General features: G+C 45.5%; 1 protein-coding gene across 12 annotated transcripts in view; it reads left to right on the top strand.

The window, feature by feature from the left end:
- The window catches only part of C12H2orf92 (chromosome 12 C2orf92 homolog), a 38,770-nt gene that overhangs the window by 1,151 nt on the left and 22,390 nt on the right, over positions 1–15,229 (top strand). For 4 of the 12 annotated variants that reach the window (XM_063789538.1, XM_063789536.1, XM_063789533.1 and 1 more), the window contains exons 2-6: positions 1,460–1,610; positions 2,526–2,622; positions 5,921–6,163; positions 9,044–9,145; positions 10,431–10,514. In XM_063789538.1, coding sequence (XP_063645608.1) covers positions 1,593–1,610; positions 2,526–2,622; positions 5,921–6,163; positions 9,044–9,145; positions 10,431–10,514 — 544 coding nt within the window. In that variant the 5' untranslated portion in view covers positions 1,460–1,592. Of the gene's footprint in view, positions 1–1,459; positions 1,611–2,474; positions 2,623–2,763; positions 3,672–4,190; positions 4,363–5,920; positions 6,164–9,043; positions 9,146–10,430; positions 10,515–15,229 lie in introns of those variants that run through there. The other 8 variants (XM_063789539.1, XM_063789535.1, XM_063789541.1 and 5 more) reach the window with 7 other exon arrangements.

The raw sequence follows: 15,229 nt of genomic DNA, 5'->3' as shown, positions 1-15,229 counted from the left end.
TGCCCAGAAGAAATTCAAGGCAAGTTGCAGAGTGCAGTGAGAAGCGATTGTTTATTGAAAGCTACTCAGTTACAGAGTAGGCCATCCTCAGAAAGCAAGAGGGGGAACACACCCTCTTTATATTAAACTCTTCTTATATAGGGGTCTTATCTATGTAAAAACTAAGCTATGTCTACATGAGGGTGGGCTGACAGCATAACAAAATTTAGTGCTTTTTGATTTAAAGAAAGTTATCCTTGGCATTTTAATGCATAAATACATCAAAGCATGACTCTCTCTCTCTCTCTCTCTCTATATATATATTTTGTTTGTTTGTTTTGTTTTGTTTTGTTTTGTTTTTTTGAGACAGGGTCTCACCTTGTTGCCCAAGCTGGAGTGCAGTTGCCTGATCTCAGCTCACTGCAACCTCCACCTCCCAGGCTCAAGCTATCCTCCTGCCTCAGCCTTCCAAGTAGCTGGGACCACAGGTGTGCACCATCACGCCCAGGTAATTTTTTTGTATTTTTAGTAGAGACAGGGTTTCGCTATGTTGCCCAGGCTGGTCTCGAACTCCTGAGCTCAAGCAGTCCACCCACTTTGGACTCCCAAAGTGCTGGGATTACAGGTGTGAGCCATCGAGTCCTGTAACTATAACTATCTTAAATCATATACTGTTTGGCAATATTGGAGCATCTGGACATTTTGTTGTTGTAGGAGTTTCTCCTTGCAGGCATTACTAAACTGCTCTTTTAGCCATAGCATCTTATGACCATGGGTTGGGACTAGCAAGGAATGTGCCTTGCTAGTTTTAAGATGGAGTTGGGGCCGGGCGCGGTGGCTTATGCCTGTAATCCCAGCACTTTGGAAGGCCGAGGCGGGCAGATCACGAGGTCAGGAGATTGAGACCATCCTGGCTAACATAGTGAAACCCTGTCTTTACTAAAAATACAAAAAAGTAGCTGGGCGTGGTGGCATGCGTCTGTTGTCCCAGCTACTCAGGAGGCTGGGGTAGGAGAATCGCTTGAACCCAGGAGGCGGAGGTTGCAGTGAGCCGAGATCGCGCCACCAGCCTGGGCGACAGAGTGAGACTCCGTCTCAAAAAAAAAAAAAAAAAAAAAAAAGATGGGGTTGAGATGGGCACGGTAGCTCATGCGTGTAATCCCAGTACTTGTGGAGGCTGAAGTGGGTGGATTGCTTGAGCCCAGGAATTTGAGACCAGCCTGGACAACGTGGCAAAACCCTGTCTCTACAAAAAATACAAAAATTAGCTGGGCATGATGTTGTGCGCCTGTAGTGCCAGCTACTCCAGAGGCTGAGGTGGGAGGTTGGCTTGAGCCCGGGAGATGGAGGTTGCGGTGAGCCCAGATCGCACCATTGCACTCCAGCCTGGGTGACAGAGCCAGACTCTGCCTCAAAAAAAAAAAAAAAAAAAAAAAAAAAAGCAGTTGATTTTAAAATGGTGTCACCCTGTCTCTCCTAGGCTCCTGTTTTCCTAATAGCATGAACAGACCCCCCGTCAGCTCCTACCCCTTGGTCTCTGACCTGTTCCTCCTCCGAGGTGACCTCTATCCTGAATTTTGAAAACATATTAGTATTGCCTATTTCTGGACTTTATGCAGATGAAGTCATTGGTATGTATTCATTTGCATCTAGTGTCTATACATTCATAAAATAGATCACTGTGTAGCCATTAAAAATAATGAGAGAGTGCTATATAATTTCATATGAAACATATCAGGACACATTGCTAAGTAAAAGCAAAGAGAAAGCAGACACCGAGTGTAGACTGTTATATGCATGAATGTCTCTGAATAGTATATGAGGCACCTTCAGGTCTCTTTTTTTTTTTTTTTGAGACAATCTTTCTCTGTTGCCCAGGCTGGAGTGCAGTGGCGCAATCTGGGCTCACTGCAACCTCCACCTGTCGGGTTCAGGCAATTCTCCTGGCTCAGCCTCCCTAGTAGCTGGGATCACAGGTTCCCGCCACCATGCCCAGCTAAGTTTTTTTTTTTTTTTTTGAGATGGAGTCTCACTCTGTCACCCAGGCTGGAGTGCAGTGGTGCGGTCTCGGCTCACTGCAAGCTCCGCCTCCCGGGTTCATGCCATTCTCCTGCCTCAGCCTCCCGAGTAGCTGGGACTACAGGCGCCCACCACCACGCCTGGCTAATTTTTTGTATTTTTAGTAGAGATGGGGTTTCACCGTGTTAGCCAGGATGATCTCAATCTCCTGACCTTGTGATCTGCCTGCCTCGGCCTCCCAAAATGCTGGGATTACAGGTGTGAGCCACCGTGCCTGGCCCCAAAGATGATTGTCTTATAAAAGCCTATGTAACCCTTTTCATTTTTTCTTTAAAAAATGTCTTCCTTTACCTCCTGGAACACATCCATACTTATTCCCATTGTAATGCCCGTTCCTGAATAAACATCATTGTTTTTTTAGAGAGGGAGAGAGAGTCCATTGGTGAGAGAGAGTCTTACCAATCTCCTGTCCCTAGGGCACTTCCACCCCTGGGTATTTGTACTGATCAACCAGGTTACGCTTTCAGCATTTGCAAACTCAGGATGGAGATTTTAGACCCTCTTCAACCTCCAGGTTTCCTCTTTGCAAAGGCCAGCAGCAGAAGCAAAAGAGATGGAGCCCAGGTTAGCGTTTATTTTTCTATTTACCAGTCATTTGGAATTTGGACATTTTCTGTCCTGTGGTTGTGGTGAGGGTGTGGGTTTTGTGTGGTTTTATATATTCTTTGTTATTTTTTATTCTAGTTTTTGTTTTTGTTTTGGAAGGTATTTTAGAGAAATAAGATTTCTGTGGCTACCATGACCTGCTGTTACAGATTACATGGTACCCCCTCTTCATATGTTGAAGTCCTAGCCACCCCGCCGAACCTCAGAATGTGACTGTATTTGGAGATAGGGTCTTTACAGAGGAAATCAAGTTAAAATGAGGTCATTAGGGCAGGCCCTAATCCGATATGATCCTGTGTTCTTAGAAGAGGAAATGTGGACTCAGGTGTGTATGGAGGGAAGATGGCTTGCAAGCCCAGGGAGAAGATGGCCATCTGAGCCCACGTCCTGGAACAGAGACTTCCCTCACAGCCTCAGAAAGAACCAGCCCTGCTGACGTCTTGATCTCAGACCTCCAGCCTCCAGAACTGGGAGACGATTCAGTCAGCTCCTACACAACACAGGGTTGAACTGTGCGGGTCCACTTCTATGCAGATTATTTTCTTTTTTCTTTTTTGAGACAGAGTCTCGCCCGGTTGCTCAGGCTGAAGTGTAGTGGTGTGATCTTGGCTTACTGCAGCGTCCACCTCCCAGGTGCAAGTGATTCTCCTGCCTCAGCTTCCCAAGTAGCTGGGACTATGGGTACTCGCCACCACACCTGGCTAATTTTTGTATTTTTAGTAGAGATGGGGTTTCACCATGTTGGTCAGGCTGGTCTTGAACTCCTGACCCCAAGTGATCTGCCTGCCTTGGCCTCCCAGATTGCTGGGATTACAGGTGTGAGCCACCGTGCCTGGCCCTATATAACTCTTTGTGCAAGTTTTTACCCCTAAAAGATATCTGCCATCTCAGCCATGGAACAGACACTGTAAGAACATGAAGGCTCAAGGGCAGGGCTGGCTACATAATTTGTGGGACCCATTACAAAATGAACATGGAGAAAAAACGAGAAGAAAGTGTAGTACAAGGTACTATAATAGATTTTTCCTTTGAAAACAGTTTAATACTTATAAAATGTAATAGAGGGAAATAGTGACATGCAAGTAACGAAATGGGCGTATCAATTGGTCTATGCTATTTTTGGTGTTATAATTTTACCTAATATAATAAGTAGCAACACTTTGTTAGTGAGACGGGCTTTCACCATGTTGGCCAGGCTGGTCTGGAACTCCTGACCTCAGGTGATCCGCCTGCCTCAGCCTTCCAAAGTGCTAGGATTACAGGTGTGAGCCTCTGCGCCGGCTGTGATGTCTTGATTGATCATAGGATTTTTCTGGCTATTCTAGCCAATTTAGTTGAAGTTTTATCACTTGTGACTTCAGAGTCCTGGTTAATATCCTGTTGCCCTCAGGACATGCAGGATGGAGGAAGGCACCAGGGAGCCGAGGGAAGTGAGCAGAGAGGCAGTCACTTCAGGGCCACCAGCATAGCCCCCGTCACTGTCCACAGACACAGGCCCTTCCCCTTCTCACGGTTGAGCAGGCCCCACCTCACTTCCGGGTATGACCTCATAGACCGTTAGGTTCCGTGGTACCCTGGAGTCCACAGCTGCTGAATCTGAAGGGCCATCAGAAGACTGGCTTCTCCATGATGGTTCATGGACTAAGGCAAAGATGAGCAGAGCCATGGCCCTCTTCTTTGTTCTCTGCTGGATCCAAGGTATATTGCTGTGGCAGCTGGAGAGAAACATGGGCCTCACTTCAAGCCTAAGTGGGGCAGAGGAGGGCGTTCCCTCCCACAGTGTGGGGAACACAGATGCTTTACCTACTCTACCTTCTATACCTCCCCAAATCTGCCATTCAGGGTTTATTACTTGGGGGAAGGGAGTAACTGAAAACATTTTCCTAACTTTGAAGCTTTCTCAAAATTCAGAGCTCTATAGGAGGGTGGCATACATGCGTATTTTAACTTTGAAGCTTTCTCAAAATTCAGAGTTCTATAGGAGGGTGGCATACATGCGTATTTTAACTTTTCACTGTAAGCATTTCCAAACATATGCAAAAGTAGAAAGATTAGTATAAAGAACCACCATATGCTAACTAACCCTCCTGATTTTATCTATATATATGCACTATTTAAAAAATAATAGGGTTAGGCCGGGTACAGTGGCTCACTCTTGTAACTCCAGCACTTTAGGAGGCCAAGGCAGGAGGATTCCTTGAGCTCAGGAGTTTGTGACAAGCCTAGGCAACATCATGAGAGCCTGTCTGTATAAAAAATTTTAAAATTAGCCATGCATGGTGGTGTGTGCGTGTGGTCCCAGCTACTAGGGAGGCTGAGGTGGGATGATCACTTGAGCCCAAAAAGTCGAGGCTGCAGTAAGCCGTGATCACACCACTGCACTCAAGCTTGGGCAACAGAGTGGGATCCTGTCTCAAAAAAAAAAAAAATTAGTAATAACTTTATAGGATATAATATATAATAAAATTCACCCTTTATTTTATTTTTCTATTTATTGTTATTATTTTTGAGATAGGTTCTCCCTCTGTCACCCAGAGCTGGAGTGCGGTGGCATAATCACAGCTAATTGCAGCCTCAACATTCCAGGCCCAAGGATCCTCCCTTCAGCCTTCCAGGTAGCTGGGACCACAGGCATGTACCACCACACCCAGCTAATTTTTTAAATTTTTGTAGAAATAGGGATCTCACTATGTTGCCCAGGCTGGTCTCAAACTCCTGGGCTCAAGTGATCCTCCTACCTTGGCCTCCCAAAGTGCTGGAATTACAGGCATGAACCACTATGTCTGGCCAAATTTACCCTTTACAAAGTATATAATTCGGTGGTTTTTAGTATACTCATAGAGTTATGAAGCATCACTATCTAATTTTATTTAATTTTTAATTTTTTAATTTTTTGAGATGGAGTGTCGCTCTCTCGCCCAGGCTGGAGTGCAGTGGCGCTATCTCGGCTCACTGCAACCTCTGCTTCCCAGGTTCAAGTGATTATCCTGCCTCAGCCTCCCAAGTTGCTGGGATTAGAGGCGTGTGCCACCATGCCTGGCTAATTTACTAAACTAATAAATTACTAAATTAGTAAGTTACTAGTAAATTAGTAATTACTAAAATATAATTTTTAGTAGAGATGGGGTTTCATCATGTTGGCCAGGCTGGTCATGAACTCCTGACCTCAATGGATCCTCCTGCCTCAGCTTCCTGAGTAGCTGGGACCACAGGTGCACACCACCATGCCCAGGTAATTAATTTTTATTTTTTGTAGAGTCGGGGTCTCCCTATGTTTCCCAGGCTGGCCTCGAACTCCTGACCTCAAGTGATCCTCCCACCTCAGCCTCCCAGAGTGCTGGGATTAAAGACGTGAGCCACGGCACCTGGCCTGAATTTTCCTCAAATTCAAAAAATGCTGATGAAGGTTTGGCTAAAATCTTTGGTGAGTTACCCCACTCCCTGTGGAACCTCAGGCTGGATTTGAAGAGTTGCGTGCATGGTCCTCATTGTCTCCCAGGTAACCTGTTCCCGCTGCTGTGAAGGGAAGGCAGGTGCTCTTCCTTGAGGCTAGAATCTGTCTACGTGTCACAGTCTCAGGAAATTAAGCAAAACAGATGATAAACACCTCAAAAGGACCCTACTGAGCATGAGTGGAGCAGACCAGGGCCATATGGGACTGCGGCGTCAGATGCCACCTCACACTAGCTGTGACACACCTGCCTCGCCAGTTTCTGCTCTGAGGCCCCAAAGCCAAGCTGAACCTCCTCCAGGGGTTCTCAGCCCTAACTGAGCATGAGAACCCCTGGGGCAATCCTCTTTTTAACAATTGAGACATTCCACACACACCCCACATCAGAATTTGGGTGTGGGGATAGACCTTCACATTTGTAGTTTTCTAACCCTCCAGGGGACACTAGGCTGAGACTCATTGGTCTCCACTCTGAACCTTCCATTGAACATGTGAGAAAAACTAAGGCCCAGGGAAGTCTTTAGCAGAGAGCTGAGACGGAGAAAAGGGTTCTGAACCACAGCTGTCTGCTGAAGGAAGCTGTCCAAAGGCCAGTGAAGTCTCTCCTGAGGGTGCCTGGGCTGTGCATCAGGAGTGAAGGTTGAGGGTCACCTTAGGTGTGAGAAGGAGCAACTGGGAGAGTGGCGCTGATGCTTCCCCCCGGGTTAGGAGGCATTTGGATCACAGAGCGATGCCTGTTCATTCCTGCTTGCAAGGGAGCAGATCTCTCGACACCCGATGGGCCTCTATTCCGTTCCGGCAGCTGTCGGTGTCAGGAGCGCTGGGCTTGCTCCTCCCCACGGGAGCCATCACAGAGGCCTCGGGCAGTCTGCATAGACAACTGCCTGGCAGGTGACCAGGAGGGGATGCATGAGTAGATGCAGGTAGCACTCGCAGTCCCCCTAGCTGTGCCCTCAGCACCTGCTGTCTAGGAGGCAGAAGCCTTGTTCTCGGCCTTGCAGGTGACCCCAGTGTCTCTGAATTCGGCCCCATATGTGTAGGAGGGGAGTGATTGCATCTGAAGATGGGAGTCCGGTTGGGGGTTTGGGAAGCTCCCATCACCCCTCAAGAGTCCACTGACCAGCCCAGCTCACACCAGGTGGGCCTTGGCATTGGAGGCCACGGCTCAACTCTGCAGTTCCCTCTGGGCAGCATTTCCAGGGACTCGTAGGTCAGCACGGTCATCAAGGACGGGTGGTGAGAGCAGCTCCTCATTGTCCTGGTGACCCCGATGGTTCATTTTCTGGTGTCTCTGTGGTGAGCTCCTGTTACATCAAGCGAGTGGAAACCACCGAGGACCAACAGCCCTGGAAATGCACTGAGAATGCAGGATGAGTGGGGTTTGTGAGGACTGTTTTCTGTGACTTAGCAAGGAAAGCCTGGAAGGGAAAGTAAAACTGCTTCTTCCCAGGGAAGCCAGAAACCTAAGAACTTAAAAGGGAAGGAGAACTTAATATATTTCAAAAATGTAACCCTTGTGAATTAGCAACAGCTTTATAAACAAAGAGATTTCCGAGCTTATAGAATCTATTCTGCTTTGTTTCTGCCCCCATGGCTCCTACCCCTGTTTTTGTGGGTGCAATTTTCAGATAGAACATTTTTACACAAGCTTCAAAACTCTCTGAGGACAGCTTTCCCCTTTGCGTCTGTCGGGTCCCAGGCAGTCACATCCCAGGAAGTGCTGGGGTTGGGCTCCTTGCTCCACATCCTTCTTCAGTGGCACGAAGCGTGGGGTGGAGTGTGTGAGTCATGTGTGATCTTGGTGTGGGCTATGGCTGGTCTGCAGCACCCCTTCAATGACTGCTTCAAGGGCTTTTCATGATGCTTGTAGCTCATGAGCTAGTGTTTCCTAGACGCTGTTTCCAGGTGTCTTGCATGTCACACACTGGCCTACCAGGGCTGGAGTGAGATCATGAGCGCCAGATTGTTGGTGAAGGAAGTTGACAGAGACATCGAATGTCGGTGAACAGGAGTGACCTTGGGTCTCAATAAATACTGTGGTCAACTGAATCCAGAACCCACCCTTACCAGCAGGGCCCACTTCTTCCCCAGCAGGCCGAGCTCTTCCCCTCCTGTCTTCCCTGGCCCTTGCTTTGTAGCTCTGTGTGGCTGTGTCATGTCTGGTTGTATCTGTGTATACTTCTGCCTCTCCCGCTATCTAGATGGCTCGGGGAGGCACACCACACACCAGGTCACCTTCCTCTCTGAACCCCCAGCACCTCATACTGTTTCTGTGCAGAGATAAGGCTGGGTGAAAGCTTGTGTGAATGATCTGAAGTCTTCTACTCTAGGCCAGTCTCCAGGAGCATTATGATCTTTAGGAGGGTGGGCTTGGTTCCTCTGTACAATAATGGGTCATAAAACTGAGTGGTCAAGATCATCCCGGTGAGGGCAGTCCGTGTGTTGCCATAGTTGCTGTACCGGTTAAGAATGCACCTGGCTGCAATTTCCTGAAAACCTGACGTATAGTGGCTTAAACAAAGAGTGGTTTATTTTCCTTCTGTCATAGCAATCTGGGGGAGGCCACTGTGGCTTTGGCGCAGGAGGTCGGGAAAGGCCCGCTTCTCTGATATCACTGGGGGCCTCCCCAGTGCTTGTGTGGCAGAATGACAAGAGGAAGAAGAAGGAGAATTATGGCACTGAGTATCATGAGATTTGGGGTCATATATCTTTAGTGGGCGGTGTTTGCTGCCCCAAATGTCTCATGCCATTAAAATGTTCTGGAAATGATTTAGGTAGTTGGAGTTTCCTTCCCAAAGACAAGGCATTTACAGCATGATGTCCAATATCCATTGAGTTTGTGTCATGCATTCATTGTATTCATAGTCTGCTTTAGGTACTTAGCAAAATATTGCTGATATTAACATGCCTTTGTTTGCTTCACTGGAGATGAAATTGTGCTCCAAGTGTTTTCCAAGGTTCCGTATGACCCATCATTTGATGAAACAAGAACAGCAGTCAGATCCATTACAAAGAGAGACACACAAAAAAGCAAGTATATGTCGTTAACCTAACATGTGTACATACCTCTACAGACCTCTGTGTTATGTCAAATATGCGATGCTAGCATTTTAGCATTCCTTAAATCAACTACTGTGGTGGAGGGGGTGCAAAGCCAAACAGATGTGAAGAACTCTCTGAAATCCCCTCTACAGTCTTCCTCCCAATATGGGAGTCTATAGGCTTCAGTGTGAATATCCCTGTATTTTGGGGTGATCCCTGACGTGCAGTGTCAGGCATGTTCTGCCACTCTGGAGGCTATGCAGAGGACAGAAACCCGGTTTGCAAGTGGGGTTCACTGTTCCTTGTAACAGGAGCTGTGAGAAGTGTAATCACTTTCTGTTCACCAGCGCTTTATAGATCACTGCCCAGGAGTGCCCAAGTCACCGGCTTGGGAGAGTAATGTCTTCCTGCGTCCTTCCCTGTCACCTCTGCCATCATTCCACCTCATCCTCTGTAAAATATTTGCCCAGAGAAGCAGAGCTGATTTCTCTTCCAGCACTGATGCTCCAGTGCCAATGCTGAGAGGAAGCAGCTGGCCACATATGCAAAAATAATGCATATTAACCCCAAATCACATGAAGAAAAGAGAAACCTTGTAAGGTGGACATCATGTGAATTAGGAAGAAAAGTAACAATGAGTAATTAGTTATCAGAATAAGCCATCTATGTGTGCCAGGAATTTTAAGACTCTCAGTAAAGCAATTTAGTAACTAATCACTCTGCCAATGCATTCCATAAGCCATTGAGAAAAGATATGAATATTTCACTGCATAATCTCAATAGCTTGCCCTGCACCATGTTTTATGATGCTCCCTTGGCAGATACATTTTGAGGAACACGTTTTTAGCAAAGTGCTTGCATGATTAAGTATGTCTATTCTTAATGATTTATCAGTGTCTTATTAACAGAGAACTGTGCATTGTCATTTATTGGATCAAAGTGGTTGTACTTGAAATCATTTGCCATACACCATGTAGGCCTTTCTACCCGTTTTCCTGTAGCATTAAACCTGCCATGTGCACAAATCTCTCAATGCTTATGCATATTGTCTGTCAACAGACTATGTGAAAATGAGCTTAGCCCCTGGTGTTGTGTTGGAACTTCAGATGCTTGCAGACACTTCATGAATGCTCTGTGACACTCAGAATAGGTGGGTTCAGGCCAAGTGCATGATGCTCCCCTCAAAATCCCGTGCAGAAGAGTATCAATCTGAAGGGAACAGCTGCAGACCCAATGAAAGACTTAATCACAGCCATGGTTTATTTTCCCATAGGCTCTTCCCAACAAAAGAGCTTGAACAATGCTGCATTTGCCTCAGGTTCAAATGAGCGAGAGGAACATTTGGCTAAAATATTTGGTAAGTAGCCTCCTGCTATGAAGCCTTTAGCCTGTGTTTGAAGAGTTGCATGCTTGTTTCTGGTTGTCTCTCAAGTAGCCTGTTCCTGCTGCTTTGAGGGGAAAGCAAGTGCTTTGCCTTGAGGCTAGAATCTGTTTCTCTATGAGTCAAAACCTAAATAAATTAAGCTAAACGTGGAAAATAAACACCTGGAAAGGATCCTGCTCCTCAAAGAGTGATCTATGGAGCAGGAGCAGGGCTACCATCTGGTAGTGTGAGAATACCCTGGGGAGACTGTTTTAAAGAGACACCCCAGGCCCTCGTGGTGGCTCAGGCCTGTAATCCCAGCACTTTGGGAGGCTGAGGTGGGTGGATCACCTGAGGTCAGGAGTTCGAGATGAGCCTGGCCAACATGGTGAAACCCTATCTCTACTAAAAAAATACAAAAATTAGCTGGGCATGGTGGTGTGCACCTGTAATCCCAGCTACTCGGGAGGTTGAGGCAGGATAATTGCTTGAACCCGGGAGGCGGAGCTTGCAGTGAGCCGAGATCATGCCACTGCACTCCAGGCTGGGCGACAGAGCAAGACTCCATCTCAAAAAAAAAAAAAGACACCCCTTGGCCGGGTGCGGTGCCTCATACCTATGATCCCAGTGCTTTGGGAGGCCAAGGCGGGAGGATTGCTGGAGGACAGAAGTTCAGGACCAGCCTCAGCAACATATCAAAAAACACTAAAAAAACTCCCCCCCCAACCGCCCCCGACACACGACAAATTAGCCAAGTGTGGTGGCATGTGCCTATGGTCCCAGCTACTCGGGAGGCTGAGGTGGGAGAATGTTTTGAGCCCAGGAGTTTGAGGCTGCCATGAGCTATGATTGTGCCACTGTACTCCAGCCTGGGCGTCAGAGCTGTACTGTCTATTAAAAAAAAAGAGAGAGACATCTTGTTTCACTTTCAGTGATCAGATTCTGTGAGGTGGGGTGAGACCTTTGCATCACTAGGTTTTAAAGCCCTTCAGGTGATTCTAGGCTGTGACTCATTCATCTACCCCAAGCCTCTCATTTACTATTTGAGAAAAACTAAGGCCCAGATGGAAGATGGTGGGGTGGGGAGCTCCAGGAATCTGTCCCTTTACCAAAACAACAACTGAGCTGGCAAGAACTATGTTAAGTAGCTATGGAATATTGGTGTCTAGTAGAACACTTGCAGTGTCCAAGAGTGAGCTTGATGAAGAGGCTGCCGAATTTCAACATTTTGGGTAGTGGCTACCATCCTCCATTCCCAAGCCCTGTGACGGGCAGCAGTGTGGATAGCAGTCCACATTCCTAGTGAGGATTGCTGGTGCCAGGATGGGCAATAGAGACCTGTCTTCTAAAACTCAGGGCGTGTATTTTGATTGCTGATTGCTACTTTAGAGCTCCAAGGGGCTAGCGCTAAAACTGACAGTTGTTTTAACTGGCATTATTAAATGCCAGTTAAAAAACTCTATGGGCTGAAGAGGCTTCCAAGCAACCCTGTTGAGGGGATTTAAGGAAATAATGGTTTTTTTTTTTCTCTTTTTGGAGATAGACACTTAAGGAAACTTTTGTCAGGTCATTGACTAACTTCAGAGATAAGAAAACAGAAAATTCAGCACTTTCACACAACAAGAAGTACGCACTTTGCAAAACTAGTTTGGAAAAGTTACAAAAAAATGGCTTCAGCCTTCAATAAGCAAAAATCAACAATCACTGAAAGAGAGGATTAGATTTCCAGAGTTATCAAAATGTAATACACAGAATGTCCATCTCTCAACATAAAATTATAAAACATACAAAGAAACAGGAAAGGATGGCTCATTCACAGGAAAAAGAAATTTGGCAGAACTTGTTCCTGAGGAAACCTGGGAATTAAAATTATTATACAAGATGTTAAATCAACCATCTTCAAAATGTTCACTGAACTAAAGGAGACCATGAACAAATAACTTAAGGAAATCAGGAAAACAATGTATAAATAAAATAATATCCATAAAGAGATAGAAATTATTGAAAAGAGCCAAAGAAAAGTTCTAGAGCTGAAAAGTGTAATAAATGAATACTTGGCACATGCCTGTAACCCCAGAACTTTGGGAGGCCGAGGCAGATGGGTCATGAGGTCAGGAGATCAAGACCATCCTGGCTAACACGGTGAAATCCCGTCTTTACTAAAAATACAAAAAATTAGCAGGGCGTGGTGGTGGGTGCCTGTAGTCCCACCTACTCGGGAGTCTGAGGCAGGAGAATGGCGTGAACCCAGGAGGCAGAGCTTGCAGTGAGCTGAGATCGCGCCATTGCACTCCAGCCTGGGCAACAGAGCAAGACTCTGTCTCAAAAAAATGAAAAAAGAAAAGAAAGGATCAGCACACTTGAAGATGAGACATTGAAAGTATCCAGCCTGAGAAGCAGAAAGAAAAAAAAAAAAAGAAAATGAATTGAACATGTGGGACTTGTGGGGCATCATCAAGCATACTAAAATATACATTATGGGAGTCTCAAGGGAAAGACAGAGAGATATGAAGAGAATGTTTGAATGAAGAATGGCCCCAAACTTCCTGAATATGTTGAAAGACATGAATATGCACATTCAAGTTACTCAATGAACTCCAAGCAGAATACTCAGAGATTCACAGTGAAACACATTATTATCAAATTGTCAAAATCCAGACACAAAGAGAATCTTGAAAGCAGTAACAGATAAGTGACTCAGCATAAAAGGAACCCTCAATAAAATTCACCACTCATTTCTCCTCAACAACCACAGAGGGTAGGAGGCAGTAGGATGGCACATTCAAAGTTCTGAAAGAAAAATAATGTGATCAGCAGGGCATGGTGGCTCATGCCTGTAATCCCAGCACTTTGGGAGGCTGATGTGGGCAGATCACTTGAGCCCAGGAATTCGAGACCAGCCTGGGCAATACGGCAAAACCCTGTTTCTACAAAAAAAAAAAAAAAAAAAAAAATTAGTTGGGTGTGATGGTGCACACCTGTAGTCCCAGCTATTCAGCAAACTGAGGTGGGAGGATCACCTGAGCCTGGGAAGTCCAGGGTGCAGTGAGCTGAGATTGCGCCACTGCATTCCAGCCTGGGTGATGGGAGTGAGATCCTTTCTTGAAAAAAAAAAAAAGGAAAAAGGAAAATACTGTCAAGCAAGAATTCTCTATCTGACAAAATTATCTTTCCAGAATAAAAGAGAAACAGAACATTTTCAGGTAAACAAAAGCTGAGAGACCCGCCTTATGAGAAATGGCAAAGAGAGCCCTTCAGGCTGAGATGAAGGGACATTTAACAGTCACTTGACATAAGAAAAAAAAAATGCTGGTAAAGGTAACTACTAGCTCTAAAAGTCTTATTGTACTTTAGGTTTCATCTATAACTTCTGCCTTTTGAAAATATTATTTAAAAGGTGAATGCATGAAATAATAATTACACATCTGTTAATGGCCATACAGTGTATAAAGATAGACTCTGTAATAACAACAATATAAAGGGAAGGGAATAGAGATATATGTGTGCAGAGTGTTTGTATACTATTGAAACTAAGTTGATACTATTCAAGCTAAGTTGTTAAAAATTTAAGATACTAGGTGTTTAAACAAATTTTAACTAGTTTAGGTGTTTCCAAGGTAACCAGTAAATAATAACTAAAAAAATATGGAACAAAAGAGTAAAAGAAAGAGTCGAAGCCAGGCAGGGTGGCTTATGCCTGTAATCCCAGCCCTTTGGGAGGCTGAGGTGGGGGGATCACCTGAGGTCAGGAGTTTGAAACCAGCCTGGCCAACATGATGAAACCCCATCTCTACTAAAAATACAAAAATTAGCCGGGCAGCAGGTGCCTGTAATCCCAGCTACTCGGGAGCCTGAGGCAGGAGAATTGCTTGAACCCGGGAGGCGGAGGTTGCCGTGAGCCAAGATCACGCCATTGCACTCCAGCCTGGGCAACAAGAGTGAAACTCTATCTCAAAAAAAAAAAAAAAAGAAAAAGAAATAAAGAGTTGAATGGAACATTATAAAGAACCAACTTTTAAAAAAAGCAGTAATGGGGGAATGACGAGCAAAAGAAAACACACACAAAACACAAACCCCTAAATGACCAAAAACACAACACACATATACACAACAAATAGCAAAATGGCTGAGCCTGGTGGCTCACGCCTGTAAGCCCAGCACTTTGGGAAGCCAAGGTGGGCAGATCACTTAAGCTCAGGAGTTCAAGACCAGCCTGGCCAACATGGTGAAACCCCGTCTTTACTAAAACACAAAAATTAGCTGAGCGTGGTGGTGCATGCCTGTAATCCCAGCTATTTGGGAGGCTGAGGCAGGAGAATCACTTGAACCTGGGAGGCAGAGGTTGCAGTGAGCCGAGATCATGCCACTGCACTTCAGCCTGGGCGACAGAGTGAGACTCCATCTCAAAAACAAACAAAACAGCAAAATGGCAGATTAAATACTTTTTAATCAGTAATCACATTAAATTTAAATGGATTAAACTCTTAATAAAAGGCAGAGATTTGCAAATTGGATTTAAAAACCTGTCCATGTATCTACTGTCTCCAAGAGATTCACTTAGGGAATACAAGGAGGTTGAAAGTAAAAGAATGGAAAATGTATTTCATGCAAATAATAGCCAAAAGAGAGCTGAGGTGGCTGTATTATTTTCAGACAAAATAGATGTTAAACCACATGGTTTATGAGAGACAAGGATAGTTGGAGACTTC

The sequence above is a fragment of the Pan troglodytes genome, chromosome 12, assembly GCF_028858775.2.
Source record: "Pan troglodytes isolate AG18354 chromosome 12, NHGRI_mPanTro3-v2.0_pri, whole genome shotgun sequence".
Taxonomy (NCBI): Eukaryota; Metazoa; Chordata; class Mammalia; order Primates; family Hominidae; genus Pan; species Pan troglodytes.
The sequence above is the reverse complement of the archived record's forward strand: the minus strand, read 5'-3'. Positions and strand labels throughout refer to the sequence as shown.